The sequence below is a fragment of the Manis pentadactyla genome, chromosome 8 (assembly GCF_030020395.1).
Source record: "Manis pentadactyla isolate mManPen7 chromosome 8, mManPen7.hap1, whole genome shotgun sequence".
NCBI classification, from domain to species: Eukaryota; Metazoa; Chordata; class Mammalia; order Pholidota; family Manidae; genus Manis; species Manis pentadactyla.
The window spans coordinates 116,112,772-116,136,046 of NC_080026.1; the positions used below are offsets into that span (position 1 = coordinate 116,112,772).

Here is a 23,275-nt window from a genome sequence, read left to right on the forward strand (position 1 = left end):
GTTCCCAAGTGACATAGGTCAGAGCATTAAGCCTGATGTTCAAGGCCTGGCCCCAGCAAGCCACAGGTGACTCATCAGTTCCCTTCCCACCTGCCTGGCTACTTCAGATTATCGAGCGTTCCCTGAACCCCTCATATACTCCCCCGCCATGTCACACCTCACATCTCTGAAGCCAACACCCTACACCCAGGGGTCCTCACAGGGAACACAAGAGCCTTCCAGACCCTTCCCCAACCCCCAACTCCTGGGACAAATGCTTCTTTCTTGAAAGGGACAGAAGAACTAAGGGAGGGAGATGGCATATTTACTAAGCCCCTCTGAGCGCAGCATCTGGGGCCTTGTGCAGATGTGTGTCCAGACACAGCAGGCACCCTACAAAGGCTTACCCACCTCCCCATCCTTAGCTGCCGCACCTGCGTAGCAGCCCAAGGCGTGGAAGCCGAGCAGAAGCTTGAGGTCCCACCAGTAGGCAGAGAGCCGAGGAGCCACACGCACTTCTCGAAGCCCTTCCAGACCCACCGGCCCCTGGGCACCCGTGCTGCCGCTTCATCATAGTAGGCTGCCTGGGTCTGCTCTCACCCCACTGCCTTCCTGGGCGGTGAGCTCCTCCAGGGCCAGGGCGGGCTTGTCTGTCAGGACATCCCCAAAGCGTCTGATGGAGACCAAAAGCAGGGCTGCTCGCTCATTGCAGTGAGGCCCCACGAACGATGTGTTTCCTGCAGCGAGTATGCACCAGGGGGCCTCCCGTGACCCCGAGAGATTCCCACCTTGGGTTTCTAGACATGAAATCACGGGAGCATGTTAACGATACAAATGCAGCCTAACCATTTCCCACAGCGAAGACGCCCTCACATGCAGTCTGATGTTGGCTTGGCTTGAGCTAGTATTTCTCATAATTTCCAGCAGCCCCAAGCTCCATCTCACCCTCAGAGCACCAGCAAGGAGGGAACATTAACATCCATCTCAGGGCAGGGGTACTAGAACTCCCCAAACTTGTCCCCATTCTTGCCCCACCACTGTGTTCTCTGACCCCTGCCTCCACACAGAGTAGCGAATGCCAAGAACAGCCACACTTTCACTGTGGGGAGGGGAGGGCTGGAGGAAAGCAGACTCCAGACAACAGCAAAAAGGGGCTTCATGGAGAGAGACTGGAGGGGGTGGAGTAGGATCCAGGGAGTAAATACAAAGGGAAACAAAGTGGAGACAAAGCGCTCCCTTGGCCACCCGCTTCCCCTCTCACAGATGAGCAGGGGATGGAAGGAATTAAACAGACTGCTGGCACCACCTTCCTTGTGACCCTTGGATGGGAACAAGAGACCAGGTCAGAAAGTCAACCTGGCCTCTCAGGCACAGGTAGGACGGCCCCCAGCGCTTTTCCACAGCCACAGCAAAAGGCCAGTTTCCCCACCGGCCCTCTAAACCCCACTGCCCACCCCCTACGTCTTACTCACGTCCTGGCTTAGAGGGTTGCTAGTCCCCAAACAGTGCAATCCTAGGCTCTCTCCCACTGTGGTCCCCTGAGGCTTGGGCAGTACCTGACACAAAGCCTGGGCCACAGCTGGGCTGGGGAGAGGGGGAGAGGGGTGGGGAGGAAGGGAAGCCCTCTGGGCCTCACACACACACACTCACTCACATACTCATGTTCTATGCCTGCAAATATCTAAAAACCCTTTCATCTTAATAAAGGCGGACAGCAAGAGACACAAAGGCAAGAGGGAGGCCAACCCAGCTGTAAAAAACGTCAGGGTTTGTGGCTGGCTTCTCTGCTTGTGTTCTGGGCTGCTTGGGCCACACAACAGAGCCAGGCGTCAGCCTGCACTCCCACACTGGGGTCCCATTGGTCAGAGCAAACCAGTTCTCTTTCTCCTTGGAAAGCAGAGCACCTAGACACAAGGCCAGGAACAGTCAGCAAAATTACCCCCAGGATCATCCATGAATGCAGTCACACTTCCTGTGGCTGCACAAAATAACAACCTACAATCACAAGGTTTTCCAGCCACGGGGGTGGAGTGATTCCTGTGCTCTGCCGAGGCTGCACCCGGCACACAGGAGGTGTCCCTAAACTACAGGTACACATGAGTGAGGCTGTGCAGCAAGCAACCCTGCCTGCCACCAAGTTCCAAGTTGCAGGATATAAGTCCTGTTCCAAAACCACCCAGAAGGAAACAGCCCAAAGGTCTTCCACTCAGAAGAGCTTAACACTTTGCAGAGGCTTAGCATACAGCAGGGAAGGAATGGGCCAAACTCTGCAATCAGAAGGTCTGAGTCTGAATCCTGACTGTCCCACTTGTGACAACAGTACCTACTTGATGGCATGGTAGTTGCATGGCCGTGCTCTGCACAGGATGTGACCGGCATTGGTATTAGTGACAAGGGCAGGTCTCTTTGATTTGTTAAATCCCGTTTGGGAGCATCACAGGGACTCCTCTGGGAAGAAGAGGCGACCAACATTCCTGCCCAGGTCCAGAAGCCCAGGGCTATTGCTAAATTGCCTCCTCCACCTGCCCATTTCCTCCTAAAGGCTCCAGGGGCTGCCACAGAGGGAAGCAGGAAACATGGCACCTGGGACGCTCACAGCTCCCTCCCTCCCATCTGGCCGCATCCACACTGACACCTGCACAATTTCTGAGCACCTAGAAGGAGGAACCAGTGTTCATCTCTGATGCCTGGCATTAAAGATGCAGGCGCTCCAAGAATACTTGCTGAATGAATGAATGAATGGAGTCAGGACTGGGAAAAGAACCTCACCTCATTGCTTTTACTCCCAGAAGCAGGAATTTGAAATGGAAATGGAATGGAATTCTTAGATTATGTAACTTCTAAGCGTTTTTTTTTTTTTTTTTCCCTGGGAGGCATGTGGAAGTCAGACAAAGTGCTTACAGAGGCTGAGTTCCTTGAGAAATGTGAGAAAAAAGCCCTCCCAGACACAGCCCTTGGCCACTTTATGTCTGGAGGGCCTTCATCTTTCTGCAGGCTGACTTACTAGCAATGTTACCAACTAAATGAGCTGGGAATGAACCCTGACAGAAGTTTATCTGACCACCCCCCCCTCCACCGCCGCCTCTCCTCTTGACACCTACCTTCTTGCTTGAGAGTCTTACATAATCTGAAGATAAATGGGGGATTACAGGGCAAACTAAGAGAAGCAGAAGAAGCAATTGGTAGAGTGATGAGCAATTCTCTCTTTCTGGAGAAAACCAGACAAGTCGCTTGGCCCCAGCACCCCATGGGAGGGTTTAGTAAATAGCAAACAATGCACCTCATTTATTGAGATTTAAGCATTGTGCAAAATGCTTTACATGTATCATCCTCAAAGTAAACCTCTGAAAGAGGCACTGTCCTCATTTTACACATAAGGAAACTGAGTCACAGAGCAGTTGAGGCCACATACTTAACATCACAGAGCCAGGATTTGAACCCAGGACTGTCCAACTTTCAAGCCTTTGATCTTGCCATAATGCTGTGCTCAGTGACCTGGCATCTGTGAAACAGCAGACGTGTGTCTATGGACTTCCCCTGGTATTGTTTAGGGAAAGGCGGGTGACAATTTAGGAGAAATATGGGCATGAAGCAGGGAAATGAGGTTTGAACTTGAGGCTCCTTCTGCCCAGAGGTTCTCGGAGTATGACCAGGGATATCTGAGATGGGTTTTTTGCCGACAGGATGGGGCAGTCTTCTCTGCAGTGGATTAGAGAAAGGGAGTGAGGGGTCTTCTGATACTGGCTGGTGCATTTTGGGGTGAGGCATCTGGGAGGATATAGTATGGATGCCCTGGGAGCATTTTGGGATGGTATACAGTGGTGGGGCCAAGGCATCCCCACTCTCTCCCTTTCCAGCACACACATGCAGTCCTGTCTCCTCGGTGACTCTGGAACAAATCTCAGCAAAGGACCTTTTCATGAACTTCAGGCAGGTCCCCTAACTGCTAGTAAGAAGCCTACTGAAGCAGGTTCCCAGGAGAACAGTTTGTTAGGAGCATGTGGTTTTGCACCAACAAGCAGGGCCAAAATGATGACACCTTCCCTTTGGTTTGAGGCAGGCTGGTAGGAGACTGTCCTGTGTCTGGTGCAGGGAAATGACCTGGAAGAAAGCAGGAGCATCCCAGGAGAGCTTCAAAGCTGAGCCCTCCTTCCACTATGTTACTGATCGGGACATGAGACATTTGAGAATTATGGGCTTTGTGTTTTTTTCTAGAGACTTCCACCTGAGGGTCTCAAAGTAGTCTGAATATTATCAGATACTGGCTGTTACTAAACCCAGTAAACAGAAGGGAATCTGAGCTCCACCTACTGATATCACACACTGAGTCCAGCAGGAGGGCACCTGGCGGGAGTGACGGCTGATCGTTGTCCGCTCACGTCTGACACTCAGACTGGGGGATTCTCGTGATTGGTAGGACACAGTTGACACCCTTGGTTGTCCTATCCACCACCACTACTCACATCTCGAGTATATCTCAAACACCTCCAAATTACTGCATGAACTACCTGGGAGGAAGGGTGTCCTGCAGGTTTAATTTAACCCACCTAGATGTTTAGGAGCCTGCTCTAGCAGCTCTAGCAGCTCTAGGAGCCTGCTAGAGCTGGTGTGAGACCCTGCTTCCATTTCCAGTTGGCGCCTACTCTTGGGGCAGTGGATTCCAGGCATTCCTTCTCTTGGTGTGCATTCAAAACTCCATGAGGCCACCAGATCGCTAGCACAGCACCTTGCACATCATAGGTGCACAATAAGTACTTGCTTCATTACAGAATGAAGGCTCTCTTTGAGCCCCTGAGCCTCCCCACCCATCCAGTAAGGACATGCGCATCCTTGTCTCACTTTCCTTCGGGGGTGAGGGTGGAAAAGGGAAAGCCCATTTTCTAAGCTCCCCGTCACGGCTCCAGACTGCTCTTCCCCTTCTCCCGTCACATTCAGGCTGTAGAAAGGAGGCTCAGAGCCATGGAAGCTGCCAGAGGCCCTGGAAGAAGCTGTGCTTTGTTCCAGGTCACAGCTCAGAGAACTAAACAAGACTGCAGCTGTCTGCACTGCACTGTACTGTATTCCCTGCGGCCGACCCCAAGGCCTGAAGACCCTCCATCTGCCCTCTTTCCCTTGCCCACTCTCTCTGCCAGACACACCTGTGGTACTCCTCCTGTGCACCTTCCCTTCAATAGGCGTCTTACAGTTGGGGTGCTTCTTGTTCCTCCCTGTCTACCTTGAGGTGAAGGGTTCTTCTTGTTCCTCCCTGTCTACCTTGAGGTGAAGGGTGGTTCTGGTTCCTCCCTGTCTACCTTGAGGTGAAGGGTGCTTCTTGTTCCTCTCTGTCTACGTTGAGGTGAAGGGGTTGCCTTGGCAACAGGGATGTCCCTTGTGAGGTGCTTGCATTCCACTGATGTCACAGAGTAGGCCACACAGATGGAGGGGGGATGCACATTCTACAGGAAATATTCACAGACCCCGAAACTGCTCATGAGGTTCTTACAGACCTCTTGGGCACTCCAAAATGACCCTCCTTCCTCTTCTAGAAAACCTTCCCTCCTCTCTGTCCCCTCTGGCTGCCTGTGCAGGACATGCATCAAACCTGACTTTCCCTTTCCAAGAGTTGGCCAAAAAGTCAGGACAAGCAGCTTTGTCCTCCACTCTGAACAAACCAAGCGCAAGAGAACCGATAACTCCTTCCCTCTCACCATCTGGGGCAGTCTGGGTCCCCAGTGCCTTGCCCTTTCCCCAAGCTTTAGAGGAGGGAGCAGTGGCACTGATGGGGACGTTGGGGGCCCAATTCAGTAGAGAATATAGATCCTTCATTGACCACTGTTGTCTTGAGACGCTACTACTGCCTGGATTATGGGTCTGTGCCGGGCACGGTGCTCAGCGCTACCTATGCATGTCCTACAAAGGGTTATTCCCATTTTACCAATGAGGAAACTGAGGCTTGGAATAGAACATTTGCCCAAATACAGAGAACATCCAACTACTGAGCAGGGAGTCAGGACGCAGCCCAAGTCTGCCGTACTTCAAAGCCCATGCGAGTCACACCTCCTTGGTTTGGCGCTCCTGGAGACTGGCTTACTAGAGATGACCCATGAGGGGAGCCCTTAAAGCCCAAAGAGGCCATTTGGGCTGGCCAGCTGGCCTGAGGCAGGCAAAGCAAGCACGACCTTCGGACAGCTTCACTGCATGCGCACGCTGGGGCTGCAGTAAGTGGTCAGCCCCGGCCCTTCCACTTTCCCAAGCCTTCGCTCAGATAGGGACCATGTTTCCTTGCTCTGTGCTTGGCTTCCCGCTGACCCATCCGGGCCACCTAACCATCTTCTAGATTTGCATGAGCATTAACCCCTGTGGCCTGGCCCACCAATCCTGAAACTGTATAGGAGTCACTCAACTTTGGCAAATGCAAGTCTGTGTAACTGGGAGATAATGCTTATAAAACACTAAACAAAACTAGTAAATAAAATAAAAATCACAAAATTATGAAAGAGGAAAAGGAGGAATGCTACCAAGTAAACCCTGCCCCTGAGGCACTGGCCAAAGAGATGTACAAGCCAGACTGACTGGAATACTGGTCTACCTGGCCGGTACCTGTCCACGGGTTAGAGGACCACAGAAATGAACAAAGACCCCGCTATTGGACCTCATTCCCTGACTCCTCCTGCCCTGCTCCAGTGCCACCTTTGCCAAGCATAAGCTGCCTTCTCATCTTTGGTTCCCATGTGGCTTGCCCAGGACGCAGGGAACATATCTCTTCTAGTGTGCATGATGTTCACAAAGTCTCCTTGCAAATTAATAAACTAGCATTGTTTTGTACACCCAATTCTGGGAGCTTGTTGAGGTGGCTCAGTAGCCCAAGTCCAAACTATCCTGAAAATACTGGAGGTAAAGTTTCTCTGAGTGTGCACAGCTAAAAGCCAGACCCTGGGACAGTAGACATGACCCAGGTAAACACCACCCTTAATGGGAAATCTACTGGGCACCAGCTGGCCCTGCCCAGGGGACATCGATACATCTTAGTAGCTGAGAAGCTTAGTTTGTTTAAAATACCGACTATAGACTGTAGTAGTAATATGCTCTACTCTGTTCTAGTCAATTAAATGCTGAGATATAAAGGGTGGAAAGTAAGTGATCATACATAAAGGAGCTGTGAAATGGAGTTTTGGGAAAGGTTTCCTGAATGAGCTAGGGAAGGACATTTGTGGGTGAACAGGACCTGGATGGGGAAGGGAAGAGGGTACACGTAGGGACTGGGGGATGGGAAGCTGTCTGGACCCTCTCCGCCTTGTTCCACTCCTGGGGACATTCTCTGCTTAGGTGAGGGGCCCTGCATAGCTGTGGTCTCCCCCATCCCACCACACACATCATACCAGAAGGCACTTACTCATCACCCTCATGCCAGGCCACGAACTGGATTTGCCACCCCACACCGCCCAGTGATTAAGTAGGAAAGACATTAGATGCTGGGGCTCAGTCTCCCATCAGCTTTCAAAGCCAGACTTGATCTTTCTTTCCTTGCTTTCTGCTGCCAGGTAAGTTTTCTATTTTCCAGGACACAGTTAACACCCTTGGTTGTCCTCTCTACCACCACTCCCCAGACCTCGAGTATATCACAAACACCTCCGAATTACTGCATGAGCTTCCTGGGAGGAAGGGAACCTGCAGGTTTTATTTAACCCACCTAGATGTTTAGGAGCCTGCTCTAGCAGCTCTAGCAGCTCTAGGAGCCTGCTAGAGCTGGTGTGAGACCCTGCTTCCATTTCCAGTTGGCGCCTACTCTTGGGGCAGTGGATTCCAGGCATTCCTTCTCTTGGTGTGCATTCAAAACTCCATGAGGCCACCAGATCGCTAGCACAGCACCTTGCACATCATAGGTGCACAATAAGTACTTGCTTCATTACAGAATGAAGGCTCTCTTTGAGCCCCTGAGCCTCCCCACCCATCCAGTAAGGACATGCGCATCCTTGTCTCACTTTCCTTCGGGGGTGAGGGTGGAAAAGGGAAAGCCCATTTTCTAAGCTCCCCGTCACGGCTCCAGACTGCTCTTCCCCTTCTCCCGTCACATTCAGGCTGTAGAAAGGAGGCTCAGAGCCATGGAAGCTGCCAGAGGCCCTGGAAGAAGCTGTGCTTTGTTCCAGGTCACAGCTCAGAGAACTAAACAAGACTGCAGCTGTCTGCACTGCACTGTACTGTATTCCCTGCGGCCGACCCCAAGGCCTGAAGACCCTCCATCTGCCCTCTTTCCCTTGCCCACTCTCTCTGCCAGACACACCTGTGGTACTCCTCCTGTGCACCTTCCCTTCAATAGGCGTCTTACAGTTGGGGTGCTTCTTGTTCCTCCCTGTCTACCTTGAGGTGAAGGGTTCTTCTTGTTCCTCCCTGTCTACCTTGAGGTGAAGGGTGGTTCTGGTTCCTCCCTGTCTACCTTGAGGTGAAGGGTGCTTCTTGTTCCTCTCTGTCTACGTTGAGGTGAAGGGGTTGCCTTGGCAACAGGGATGTCCCTTGTGAGGTGCTTGCATTCCACTGATGTCACAGAGTAGGCCACACAGATGGAGGGGGGATGCACATTCTACAGGAAATATTCACAGACCCCGAAACTGCTCATGAGGTTCTTACAGACCTCTTGGGCACTCCAAAATGACCCTCCTTCCTCTTCTAGAAAACCTTCCCTCCTCTCTGTCCCCTCTGGCTGCCTGTGCAGGACATGCATCAAACCTGACTTTCCCTTTCCAAGAGTTGGCCAAAAAGTCAGGACAAGCAGCTTTGTCCTCCACTCTGAACAAACCAAGCGCAAGAGAACCGATAACTCCTTCCCTCTCACCATCTGGGGCAGTCTGGGTCCCCAGTGCCTTGCCCTTTCCCCAAGCTTTAGAGGAGGGAGCAGTGGCACTGATGGGGACGTTGGGGGCCCAATTCAGTAGAGAATATAGATCCTTCATTGACCACTGTTGTCTTGAGACGCTACTACTGCCTGGATTATGGGTCTGTGCCGGGCACGGTGCTCAGCGCTACCTATGCATGTCCTACAAAGGGTTATTCCCATTTTACCAATGAGGAAACTGAGGCTTGGAATAGAACATTTGCCCAAATACAGAGAACATCCAACTACTGAGCAGGGAGTCAGGACGCAGCCCAAGTCTGCCGTACTTCAAAGCCCATGCGAGTCACACCTCCTTGGTTTGGCGCTCCTGGAGACTGGCTTACTAGAGATGACCCATGAGGGGAGCCCTTAAAGCCCAAAGAGGCCATTTGGGCTGGCCAGCTGGCCTGAGGCAGGCAAAGCAAGCACGACCTTCGGACAGCTTCACTGCATGCGCACGCTGGGGCTGCAGTAAGTGGTCAGCCCCGGCCCTTCCACTTTCCCAAGCCTTCGCTCAGATAGGGACCATGTTTCCTTGCTCTGTGCTTGGCTTCCTGCTGACCCATCCGGGCCACCTAACCATCTTCTAGATTTGCATGAGCATTAACCCCTGTGGCCTGGCCCACCAATCCTGAAACTGTATAGTGTAGGGGCCGGCCTACATCCGAGGCTGAGTCCCACTATGGCTGAACACCGCCCTTCCACTCTAGTTGACCAATGCCCTAAGGTGGCGCACGCTTCCTGGGCGCCGCCCTGCCTGGTTTGGTGGCATTAGCATAAGGAAGTTGCTCCTATAGGCTTGCATGATCTTGATCACCATAGGCCAGCTTCCTTTATATAAGGCATAAGCAGGAAAGAGAAGCACTCTCTCACTCTCTCACTCTCTCACTCTCTCACTCTCTCACTCTCTCACTCTCTCACTCTCTCACTCTCTCACTCTCTCACTCTCTCACTCTCTCACTCTCTCACTCTCTCACTCTCTCACTCTCTCACTCTCTCACTCACTCACTCACTCACTCTCATTCTCTCTCAATCTCTGTCTCTGTCTCCTCTCATTCTTCCTCTCATTCGCTCCCCCCGGCTGTTGCTTCTTCTCACTCACCTTCTCCCGGCCTTCCGAGCAACAATAAACAACTGAAGTGAACCAGGTCTGTGTACGTATCGCTGTCGTCACCGCCACAAGGGGTGAACGCGGTATCTGGTGCCGAAACCCGGGAGTTTTTTTCTCCAACCACCCAGAGGAGAATCTGCCGGACGCGGACGCCATAAAGCTTCTTACCCTGAAGCAGTACCTGTGGACCCCGTTAGGAAGGATTGCTCGGGAAGGCGCCTCAGATGAGAAGGGTGAGTGGACCAACGAGCAAAGCAAATGTAGGAGTAGGAAAGGAGATAGCAAGCGGCTGTGGTGGGGATTTCTGTTTTGTCTGTCCGTCATAGTGTTCTTTGTTGTACTGTTTTGTTTTGTCAAAAATGTTATGAAAAGTTAGGGCGCCAGTGAAAGTTCGCGGGAAAGCGACGAAGCCAGGAAAGTTCGCGGGAAAGCGACGAAGCAAGGAAAGTTCGCGGTATAGCGACGAATGCAGGTTAGCGATAAGAGTACCCTTTACCCATACACTTAGAAGTAGCCTTTTATCCTTTAATCGCTAACATGGGATCTGAAGAGTCTCGAATTAGAGTAGAAGAGCCTTTGAGAGCACTCCTGAGGGCCAACGGAACCTCATTAAAAACAAAAACCGCAAGGGCTTTCCTCCACACAGTGGAGAAGCATGCTCCGTGGTTCCTAGATGCAGGAAGAATCACTACCCCCGTGTGGGAAAAGTTAGGCGAGGATCTGCGCAGCGCAGATCGCAGGGAGCCGCTCCCGGCTGGGACGCTCCCCATATGGGGGCTGGTTAAGAGCTGCCTAAAGGAGAATAAACCTAGTTGTAGAGAAGCCATAAGGGAGGGAGAGGAGATTCTTGAGGAAGTGAAAGAGGAAAGAGCCTCTGCGAGAGCATCTGAAAGTGGATCTACACAGGGGGGGTCCTCTGATGAGGAAGAGGACCAAGAATTATCAGGAGAAGAGTTAGAGGCTAGGGCTGCTCAGAGAGGACATCGGCCCACATTGTGCTCCTCACTGAGCCGACTGAGAATAAGCAGAGAGGAAGGAGAGACTAGCTCAGCCCCTCTCCCCAATAAGAGCAGTAAGGTAGAAGAGATTGTGCCAACCGCCCCAAATTATCCATTTTGCTCTCCAACCTATAGAGCAGAGCCACCCCTTTACCAGAGTTACTCATATTGTGGTGGCCAGGGGTGCCAAGAACAATTGGGCAAGAATAGATGGAGGGAATGGCTAAACATGGAGGGGAATGCAGCCTTCCCAGTAATAGAAGATCCAAACACCCAGCAAAGATACCATCAAGCCCTAGATTTTAAGCTTGTTAAAAGCCTAAAGGAAGCTGCCATCACCTATAGAGTGCAAGCAGCGTTCACTGTGGCCATAGTGGAGTCATTAGCCACTCAGAATCTAACACCAGATGATTGGGCTAATGTAGCCTGAGCATGCCTTACTGGAGGTCAGTACCTGCTATTCAAAACTGCGTGGGCAGAGCTTTCTCAAGACACTGCCCGGCGCAACGCTGCCGCAGGGAACAATCAGTGGAACCTAGAGATGCTAATGGGCACAGGACCTTACCTAGGACAGCATAATCAGATAAATTACCCTCCTGCTGTGTATATGCAAATAGCTACAGCAGCTGTCAAGGCCTGGAAAACACTCCAGGGCATTGGTGATTTACAGGGTCAATTATCTAAAGTACTCCAAGGACCAAATGAGCCTTATGCAGACTTCTTGGCAAAGTTAATGCAAACTGCAGGCCGTATATTTGGAGATGTTGACACAGCAATGCCCCTAGTAAAACAGTTGGCCTATGAGCAAGCAAATAAATGGTGTAAAGAGGCTATCAGGCCTTGGAAAAATAAAGATTTAAATGTGTACCTCAAAGTTTGCAGGGACATCAATGACACATTAGTGCAAGAGCAAATTGCCGCAGGGCATCTTCAAAGTTCTACTTCCCCATTTAATACACCCATATTTGTCATAAGAAAGAAGTCAGGAAAATGGAGATTGCTGCATGATTTAAGAGCTGTAAATAATCAGATGATTCTCATGGGATCAGTGCAATTAGGTTTACCATTGCCTATGGCCCTGCCAAAAGGTTGGAAATCAATTGTAATAGATATCAAAGATTGTTTCTTTTCCATCCCTCTTCATTCTGAGGACTGTAAAAAGTTTGCCTTCACTGTACCAGCCATCAACCATGATTGCCCAGATGAGCGGTATGAGTGGAAAGTGTTGCCACAAGGCATGGCAAATAGCCCTACTATGTGCCAGTTGTATGTGCATGAGGCCCTGGCAGAAGTTAGAAAAAAGTTCCCTGATGTAATTATCTATCATTATATGGATGATATTCTCTTATGTCATGAAAAGAATAGTAAAGTAGAAGAAGCCCTCTGCTTCTTGCAAGCACACTTTAAGATATGGGGTCTGGAACTAACACCAGAGAAAATACAGGCAACTTGCACCAAACAGTATTTAGGAATTAAATTGGAAGATACTATTGCTAGGCCATTAAAAATGACCATAACAACAGATCAATTAAAAACCCCTAATGATTTTCAAAAACTACTTGGAGATATAAATTGGGTAAAGCCATTCCTAAAGCTTACAGATGAAGAGCTCAGTCCATTATATGAGACACTGAAGGGCGATTCTGATTTATCATCTCCGTGCTCTCTCAGTAAGCGAGCCAAGGAAGCCTTGAGCCTAGTCCAATCCCGCTTGCAGCTTGCCCAGGTAGATAGAATAGACTATGGCAAATTGCTATTCCTTATAGTGATACCCAGTAATAATAGCCCAACAGGGGTACTTTGGCAGGAAGGGCCAATTCTCTGGGTATATCTGGCCCACTCTCCAGGAAAAACATTAAGATGGTATCCTCAGAGTATAGCTGATTTGATCATCAAGGGAATCAGGACAGCTATAAAAACATTTGGGATTCCCCCAAACATAATAATAACGCCTTATACTGCTGAGCAGATTGAATGTCTTACTGCATGCTGTGATGCATGGGCTGTTGCTTACACCATCACCAATGCTTCCTTTGACAACCACTACCCAAAACATCCTTGGCTACAGTTCTGCCTCTCTAATCCCGTCATCTTTCCTAAAAACACAAGATGTAATCCCATACCCAAAGCCAAGGTGGTGTTCACTGATGGGTCAAAGAATGGCATTGGGACTGTGGTCACTGGTGACCAATCTTGGACATTCAGTTTTCCAACCACTTCAGCCCAACAAACAGAGCTGTTGGCTGTAGCACAAGCCTTTACGCTTTTCTCACAGGAACCTTTTAACCTTTTAGCAGATAGTCAGTATGTAGTGACTGCTGTGTCCATCTTAGAGAATGTAAGTTATATTAGCCAGTCTTCCCCCGTTGCCAACATTTTTAGAAAGCTACAACAACTAATATGGACTCGATCAGAACCTTTCTTTATTGGACATGTAAGAGCCCACACTTCCCTCCCAGGACCCATTGCTGAGGGAAACAGACGTGCCGATGCCCTGACCCGTGAGTTTAACATCTTAGTTCTATTTGACCCTGTAGAACAAGCTGCTCAATTTCACAAACAATTCCATGTCAATGCACATACCCTTCGCCTAAAATATAATATTACTAGAGACCAAGCAAGAGCCATAGTAGTCAGTTGCAAATGGTGTGTCACACTCCTACCCTCCATCTCAGAAGGAGTTAATCCAAAGGGACTACTCCCCAATCACATTTGGCAAATGGATGTTACCCATATTCCAGAATTCGGTAAGATGAAATATGTCCATGTGTCTGTAGACACCTGCTCAGGCATCATTTTTGCCTCTTGCCATACAGGAGAAAAATCTAGAGATGTCATATCTCACTGCCTCCAGGCATTTTCGGCCTGGGGAAAGCCCAAACATTTAAAAACTGACAATGGGCCAGCATATACATCCCAGTCGCTCCTCAGCTTTTTAAAAACAATGGATATCACCCACACCACGGGCATTCCCTATAACCCTCAAGGGCAAGGCGTGGTAGAGCGCGCCAACCTGACCCTTAAAAATGTTCTCTATAAACAAAAAGGGGGAATAGGGGCAGACTTCAGATCCCCCAGAGACAAACTTAACATCATATTGTTCATTTTAAATTTTTTGACATTGGACAAAGATGGCCACAGTGCAGCAGAGCGGCATAATCGCCGTTCCAGGCCTAAAGACATGCCCGCAGTTATGTGGAAGGATGTATTGGAAGGATCATGGAAAGGCCCGGATCCAGTGTTAATCTGGAGCCGAGGCTCTGTTTGTGTTTTCCCACAGGACCGAAACAATCCCATCTGGGTGCCTGAACGCCTGACACGGAGAGTGGCAAGACCAGAACCGGAAGTGCGAGATGCCGATGCCACTGATGCTCATCCTGCTACTGATTCTTCAGCAGGCGATAGCGGAACCCAGAGAACTATGGGGTCTGGTGAAGGCTTGGCCTATTCCACTCCCGGTGACTGAAACTGCACATACCTTTCCTGCCTTTTTCTCTACCTATAGTACACTTAATCTCCCATATCTGCCTTTTGACAGCTCTATGTGTTGCTGGCATTCCTTTTCATAACCTCTCTAAAGCTGCCAATCTGTCCAGGGAATTAGGCAAGATGTTATCCACCAATTGGTCCAGTGAGTTTGATGTGCTCACCACTCAGCTATGGCAAGAAATATTGAATGTTAGTCCCCAAAAGTTAGAGGCGTTGTCTGTAGCTCAGTTTGCTGAAGCCATGCTAAATGCCACCAAAGCCTGGTCAGGCATGGGTGTTCTGTTCCATGCAACGGCAACATCGGAAAGTGCGGATGGCTCTGGTGCAGGCCATGGCAGCTATAGAAGAAGGCATCTCCCCTAGGGTGTAGCACAATATGTTGGACCAGTAGTCAAAGACGGGTAAGATCAGGAGGTACGCATACCAACCTAAGACAGGGTGCAGACCTTAGCTGTCTGTTGCCTTATGACGGGTAAGGATGCTGCACCTCCCTGACAACCTAAGACAGGCATGGTCCCCGAGCCTCATTGTGCTAAAAAACAAAAAAGGGGGAGATGTAGGGGCCGGCCTACGGCCGAGGCTGAGTCCCACTATGGCTGAACACCGCCCTTCCACTCTAGTTGACCAATGCCCTAAGGTGGCGCACGCTTCCTGGGCGCCACCCTGCCTGGTTTGGTGGCATTAGCATAAGGAAGTTGCTCCTATAGGCTTGCATGATCTTGATCACCATAGGCCAGCTTCCTTTATATAAGGCATAAGCAGGAAAGAGAAGCACTCTCTCACTCTCTCACTCTCTCACTCTCTCACTCTCTCACTCTCTCACTCTCTCACTCACTCACTCTCATTCTCTCTCAATCTCTGTCTCTGTCTCCTCTCATTCTTCCTCTCATTCGCTCCCCCCGGCTGTTGCTTCTTCTCACTCACCTTCTCCCGGCCTTCCGAGCAACAATAAACAACTGAAGTGAACCAGGTCTGTGTACGTATCGCTGTCGTCACCGCCACAAGGGGTGAACGCGGTATATAGGAGTCACTCAACTTTGGCAAATGCAAGTCTGTGTAACTGGGAGATAATGCTTATAAAACACTAAACAAAATTAGTAAATAAAATAAATATCACAAAATTATGAAAGAGGAAAAGGAGAAATGCTACCAAGTAAACCCTGCCCCTGAGGCACTGGCCAAAGAGATGTACAAGCCAGACTGACTGGAATACTGGTCTTCCTGGCCGGTACCTGTCCACGGGTTAGAGGACCACAGAAATGAACAAAGACCCCGCTATTGGACCTCATTCCCTGACTCCTCCTGCCCTGCTCCTGTGCCAGCTTTGCCAAGCATAAGCTGCCTTCTCATCTTTGGTTCCCATGTGGCTTGCCCAGGACGCAGGGAACATTTCTCGTCTGCATGATGTTCTAAAAGTCTTCTTGCAAATTAATAAATTTGCTTTGTTTTATACACCCACTTCTGTGAACTTGTTGAGGTGACTCAGTATCCCAAGTCCAAACTATCCTGAGAATATGGAGGTATAGTTTCTCTGAGTGGGAATTTTCATGAAGATATTTAGATTCAGCTAACTTCTGTTGAGCAGCCATTATGTGTTATATATCTTTTTTGGGACTTATATTCTATCCTCTCCAGATTGTTATCATCTTTAGCAGTTTATTCGAATCAGGCTGTAGACTTTTTACGTTGTTTATCCCTAGTAGCTGGTCACTGGGCTAATAATTTCATTTTTCTAAGGTTGCTTTCTATTTTGTAAACCAGTAATCATACTAGATGTCTAACTGAGTAGTTTGGGAATCAAATAAAGTAATCTATGGAAATCAGTCAGTGTGAGTGAGACATATACTTTTCTTTTCTTCTTTACCTGTGAAATCCTACAAAATCCATTTATTTACAAGTAGTTCCTCTTTCACCTCAGTCCTGAAAAAGTTGAAATTATCTTTCCACCTGCTAAATTTTAGGACCTCAGCTGATCAGGGTCAGAGCAAAGGCCAGCTATCTCCTTTATCTCACGTAGGTGGAAATGCTATCCAGTCGGCTCCTGTATTGCTAGGCCGTTGGCAATGTGACCTTAGAAACTGAAAGGGTTTTCTCTGAAATTTATGCTGGGGGTTGGAGAGAGCTTACAAATTTGTCTTTGCATCTAAGTATCTTGTTTCATCACCAATTTTTCAGAGCCAGAACTAGGGTGAGGCAAGTGAGGCAGTCACTGTCAGGACAGGGCAAGAGGTCAACACGGACAAGTTTTTCTTAACTGCTGTATCATGTAGAAGTGTGGCCTTATTAAGAAAAGTGAAAACAAACAAAACCTTTCTCATTTTACAGACGTGTGTAAGTGTCGTAGAAATACAGGAGGGAGGGCTTAGAATGGGAAAGAACATATTAGCATTACCTGGTCAATTCTCATTAAACCCCCTTGAAATATGTGCTGGACTTTAAGTGCCCATTCTTAACGGATTATTGATGTGGAGGTGACCTTCCCCCCGAATGCTCTACTAAAGAAGGGGTTTTCTTGCCCACTCTTCCTACTCTTTAGGCTTTCGAATAATCTGGGGTGATGCCTCTCTTGGTTAAGGTACCCTAGCTCTCGGCTCAGATCACGTCCCCTCTGCCCCCCAGAGCTCAGTGGCTCAGTAATTGAATTTGGGGCAGGAGGCGTGGCTGAGGATAAGAGCAGGACCCTGGGGAAAGGTGAGTCCTGCGGACAGCGGCCTGCGGGTGGGGGGCACTGCCAGGCTGGGGGATGCTTTCTCTGGAGGGAGTAGACCGACCTTGGCTCCCTTACCAGCACAGCGGGGAGGAACTTGATGGGTTCCTCCGCCCAAAAGCCACCTGTGAAATGAAAGTGACATCTCTGGGCCTCGGGAAGCGAAGCACGCGCAGCCGGCTTGGGGTCCTGGGAGGCGGGTGAGCTTATCCAGCCACCGGGCTACATCCCTCCCTCTCCCCTCCCTCGCAGGATGCATACCCCCAGGGCCGGTGCCACAGGGCCTGATCCGCAGCTACAGCACGCTGTTCTGCTCCTGTGCGCTCAGGACGCGCCTTGTCCTCGGGGCCAAAGGCATCCTGTGAGAAGCAGGGGGCGAAGTGCCCCACAGGGGCGGTTTAAAATTAGGGGCACCCTGCTCAGATTCCAGAGGGCTCTCTGTTGCTTTCTACTGAGGCAAAGCCAATAAATGGTTAGCAAAGTGTTCTTTAGCGGCCTTCCTGAGATAGAGAGCTTTTTCTTAGAGTTGTGTTTGTGCCTTAAACTTTTAGGACAACTCAGCATAAACTGAATGATGGTGCTGGTGAGTGGGTTCGGGTTCCCCACCCCATCCCTCCCTTAAAGCTTGTGAAAGAAGGACACAGCTGAGGCCCTGGCTTTCTTTGACTTCTCCATACCGGGTACCCCCGCCCACATCTCAGGCACCTTTAGATCAGCTCTGTTCTCTTCATTTCGCTTTCCAGCTCCAGCATTTTCTTATTTGTTGGTGACTTTCCTCACACCCAGCCCCACCCCTACACTCACCCCCACCTCACCACCACCCCACCCCCAATGGTAAGGTTTCGAGGTTAAGGACTTTTGTCTCTTTTACTCTTGGTCTAGAGGAGGGCCTGGCACACAGTAAGTGCTTAAAAATATTTTTTTAATGAACAAATACTTCCAAACAATGAAATAAAAGGGACTGCTATTGTCAGGTAGCTGCATCTGGGGAGGTCATTCCCTGAGCACTAGGTGAAACCTCAACCCAGGTCCGGGAGAGGTCTTTTCTCTGACTAAGAAAGACTTCTCGAGCAGGCCAGAGGAGTGTCGGTAAGGAAGGAATTACTAAAGTGAGACTTAGCAGCAAATGACAGCAGCTGTGCTGGCAGCAGAGTGCAAGGAAGAGCAGAGGGAGGGAAGGGAAGCTCATTGCATTCCTGCTCCTCTTAGGGCAGATCCCTTGCCCACTCCTGAAGCCAGGGTCCCCTTGAATCTGCACCGCGTGTTAACTAAGCTCCTACCACCCCAGGATATGGGGGAGCCGCAGAGCACTGGATGGAGTCAGATTATCTTCTGAGAACTTCCCAAAGGCAAAGAAAGGAGATCTGGGGGCAGGCTGCTAAAGAGCGTGATTGTACAGCTGCAGTCCCGTCCTGATCACCCAGGTGATGGGAACTTGCAAGCCCAAATCAGAGATCTCAGCAGCCCTTCCCTACTTGTCTGAAGTAGGACAGAGAGAGAAGACTAGTGCTTAAGTCTAGAAAATTGAATGAAGTAGTGATACAAGAAAGACATTTACCACTGGAAGACCACAGAAACAAAATGCAGCAAGTTGAGCAGCAAGAAGTCTTTATTTAGGGCAAAGTACACACTTGAAGAAAGGGGATTATGTAAAACCAACCTCGGAGAGGAGGTGCGGCTAAGGCTTTGGATTCTGTCTTTTAAGGTTTTCAAAAATGGGTCAAAGGGCTGGAGTGGGGGTGTGGAGTAGGCTTTACATGTTGCCTCATGATGTCTGTCTCTGGTGAGAGACATCATGTCACCATCCAGTCTGTCTTCTAGATATTGTCAGCTTAACACAAGGAATTTCTCGATCATGTTCTCCAAGATAGTGGTTACCCTCAAGCAGTGGGAACATATCATTTAGGTCTGCTTGCCCTGCCATAAGACAGGGTAGGTTATTGGCCAATTACCATAAAATACGTTAGGAATCTTACCTCCTACCTCCCTGGTTTTTAAATTGAAATGGAATCTTGGCCTTAAGATGGAGTCCCTGCTGTTCTTACTGTGCTACTTATATCTGAGCATTTTCATTATAGGCAGGAAAATTAATCATGATGCTTGTTCCATGTCTCTGCCCTACCTCACTATCAAGAGGTGCCTTGAAGGTTCTGACATAGAAATGGGTATCTATCCTTCCAGAAGGAATTTTGCAAGACCAGCTCCTGCAGGGAGTTCTGGATTTGGAAGGTAGAGCAACTTCCCTGGAATGGGGACTGTGTAATGCCGCTGGCCTCAAAGCCAGTAGGTTGATAACGGGTTACTCCAGACTTTCGGCTCTTGTCTCGGCGAGTCCATCATCAGGAGATAACTTCAGAGTTTCAGATTCATGTCAGAGAAATACAGAGACATTTTACATAAAATTATGTAATTCTGTTGTGTGATGTGTATAGCATGTATGCCCTGATTCTTCCCTCTGGCTCAATTCTAGTTGACCCTAATGTTCTCTATTTGAAGTAACAATCGCTTGATGTTTTACCCAGAATGAGAAATTGGCAGCTTAGAAATTATTGTAAATATTTCTTTAGGGCAGAGTTTTTCAATGCTTTCACTATTGGCATTTGGGCCAGACAATTCTTTATTATGTGTTAGGGGTGTGGGGAGGTTTTCTGAGTGTTACTGGATATTTAGCGGTATCCCTGGTGTCTACCCATTAGGTGGTAGTTGAATCCCCTCTTCCTCCAGTTATCACAACCAAAAACATTGTATCTCCAGACATTGCTATGTGTCCCTGGGGAATGGGACAAGATCACTCTTGGTTGAGAACCACTTTAGAATTTAAGACAATTACCTGAGCAAAGGATATACACACTTATTTCCTTTAACCTATTTTAATCATATGTGAGCACCTCAATAAACTTTGTAGGCTTGAACCTCTAATAATAATTAAGAAGAAGAATTAAACAGTTATTGCATGCTTATATACTAGGCACTGTCCTAAGCACTTTATTAGTATTCACTTATTTGATCTTTACAACATGCCAAGAGGTGGATATAACTATTTCCCCCGTTTTACAGTTAAGGGCACTGAGCACAGGGAGGTTAAGGAATTCAGCCAAGATCACAAGCTAGACTGTCCAGACCCCAGGAGGTTTGATGCCAGCATTCATGCCCATAACTGCTAACACTTAACCATATGCTGTGGTGACCTGTTAAAGGCAGAGTTGTACTTTTGAGTTCTAAAAGCATGTGAGCTCTGAGTCAGACCTACTGGGCTCCCATTCTTGGCTCTGCTACTTCCTAGTGGTGATTTGGGGCAGGAGATTCAACCTCCCAGAGACAGGAATCACAAGGAGCACAGGAGACAAGGCACAGGCAACATTCAACACACACAACTGTAGGAAGGAAGACAATGAATGATATGGCTGTGCATTTTTCTTTGTAAAAGACCTAGATGTTAAAAAACTTACTGCAAATTTAATTTTTATAAATCGATTGCTTCTGCCTGGGTAAGCCTCTCGTTTTTGTTCTGCCTTATTTTCCCTCTGCTTTCTAAGACATGAAGTTATCAACATTAACGTGAGAAACAAGCCTGAATGGTACTACACAAAGCACCCTTTTGGCCAAATTCCTGGCCTGGAGAACAGCCAATGTCACCTGATCTATGAATCAGTCGTCGCTTGTGACTACCTGGATGGCACTTACCCGGGAGGAAGCAGTAGCCCCATGAGCCTTATAAGCGAGCTTGCCGGAAGATGTTATTGGAGCTATTCTATCAGGTATATCCAATGTTTAAAACAACTTACACTCTATTTGGATGTCTTTCCCAAATTTCAATCCATTTTTAAAGCTAAACGATTGGTGAAATTGTTTTGTTTTCCTATGTGCGCCTTAGGAGGATAAGTGGCATAGAATCATAGTAGGTCTATCACCTGGCTTAACTGATAGACACTCTTCCATTTCAACTAGCAGTCTCAAGAGGTATGGTTGTGGTGTAGTTATGACTGTGTGGCTTGAGATAGGAACATTGGACGGGCTGAAAACTGGTAGTGCCTGTATATATCTAAGGGACCTATCTAAGGTTTCAGGTAAAAAAAATAATGGGGTGTGAAGAAGGTAATGCACAGAAGGGGGTTGTCCTTTACGCAGAGCAAGAGTGTCAGCTCTTGGAAAATGTGGAGAAGAAAGACAAGGTGACACCTGTTGATAATGGGAAAAAAATGATGGAGAAATTTAAAAGTAGTTTTCTTTGAAAAGAAGTAAAAATAACTCAGTGATATTAATAGCTGACATGTATTGAGGACTTACGTTGTGCCAAACACTATCATCACTACTTTATAAATGTGAACTCATGTGAGCCTCACTACTGCCCTTTAGGGTGAGTGCTATGATCGTATCCATTTTTCAGATGGGGACACTGAGGCGTAGAGAGATTAATTGCCCCGCCTAAGATTGTACAGCACGGAAGTAGCTGATGAAGTAAGAAAACTGGAGAACCCCTTTTAAAGGACCTTGTTTTACCATGGTGCTGTGGTAAGGGGATTCCTGGCACCACCGGGATGCCCCTCAGAGACAGCTGAGGAGCCTGGGTATGGGTGTCAGCCTGTTAATTAGGGTGACACAGTTTCGGTTGCATTTTTAGGTGGAACAGGAATGTGGAGTTCCCTCAGACTTCTCCACTGAGAGCCTCTGTCCTTTGTTTAGGCCCCACATTTGACCAAGCAGTGGCTGGTACCATTGAGATGTGGGAGACAGTGTGCTGATCTGAAGCCAGCCCTGTGTCAGGAATTCAGCTCTCTTGAAGAGATACAAAAAGAGGCCCCTCTCCTGGTCAGATATAGTGGAAGAAGTGATGCAGCGTCCCCAATCTGCTCCCCCAGACACCCACTGCTTTCACGGACTTATTCTTTCTGCCAAACTTTGATAAGTTTGGCTACTGATCATCTAATTTTAACTTGTGAATGTTTACTCTCCGCTAACTGGCTCTGGAATTATATTCTTGAAAATCTGTCAAGGAGTTGGGAAGGATATGTGGTGAATTTCTTCCTTTCCTGGAGTCACCACATCTGTTAACCACATACAGAGATCTGCTAAGTATGTCTGTATGGCTTCCTTAGCTTCTGCCAATGGGGCCAAGGTTTGGCTGCTAGGAAAAGAGACCTAACTACTGTAAATTTATCTTATAAGGGTTTATTCTCTCACATAAAAAAGGTAGAGGTAGGACAGTTCAGGGCAATTTTGATGGCTTCTTCATGAAGTCACCAGGAACTGAGTAATTTTCTTTCTGCTCTGTCATCTTTAGTGCAAGGCTATTCATCCTCACAGTGAGAAGACAGCTGTTGGAGCTGCAGCCATCACATCTAAGTTTCAGGTTGCAGAAAGGAGAACAGAAAAGAAGAAAATGGCCAAAGGCCATGCCCCTTTAGAGGGTTTTGCCAGAAGTCCTACTCAATGACTACTTAACTATCATTGGCCAGGACTTAATTGTATGGTCATAACTATCTGCAGGAGAGCCTGGGGAAATTACTCTTTCTTCTTGGGACACCCTAAATAAAATCAGGGTACTATAATTAAGAAAGAAGGGGAAAGTAGCTATGGGTGAGCATGGAGCAATCTCTGCTAGCAGATCCTGCATTAACCTGGCAGTAATTGGGCTAGTTAACTCTTACCTCTAGAATAATCTGGGAGGTGGGTCTTTGACTTCCTTCATCTTTGTTCCAGAAACTGATATATTCCTTTTATGGTTGGGTTGTTACTCTGTGGGCAGCCAGACAATGCTGTTCTTTTCTCCTTAAGGGAAAGCTGATATTAATACTCTTCCATTTGACCTTTGTCAAGTGGAAACAGATTGAATCATTTATACTTCCAGCTACCTTGCATTTGTAGAGTTGCAACATTTATAGACGATAAACAGTCATGTGTAGTCAACCCTTGGTCCTGAGACCACAGACTGTGGTCTTGACTCTGGAGGCAGTATGATGTGGTGGAAAGAGTATGAGATCCTCAGCCGGATTTACTGGATTCCAGAACCTTGGGCAAGCTTCTAGACCTCTCTCTGCTTGGTTTTCCACATTTATAGAGTGAAGGAGTGTTTTGAAAGGTGTATTTTCTGAGCCTCTAGGTTCTGCAAAGGAATGGCCCAGCAAGGGGAGGTCTGGTGGGTG

At 48.4% G+C, this 23,275-nt stretch overlaps 1 protein-coding gene across 1 annotated transcript; it reads left to right on the top strand.

The window, feature by feature from the left end:
* The first annotated feature begins 4,799 nt into the window (after window positions 1–4,799).
* On the top strand, window positions 4,800–22,184 carry LOC130684484 (glutathione S-transferase omega-2-like). Its single transcript, XM_057505388.1, is given in 6 exon segments — window positions 4,800–4,830; window positions 17,045–17,116; window positions 17,385–17,493; window positions 20,669–20,820; window positions 20,823–20,890; window positions 21,816–22,184. Coding segments are annotated over 6 exon segments (801 nt in total).
* Window positions 22,185–23,275: the final 1,091 nt, after the last annotated feature.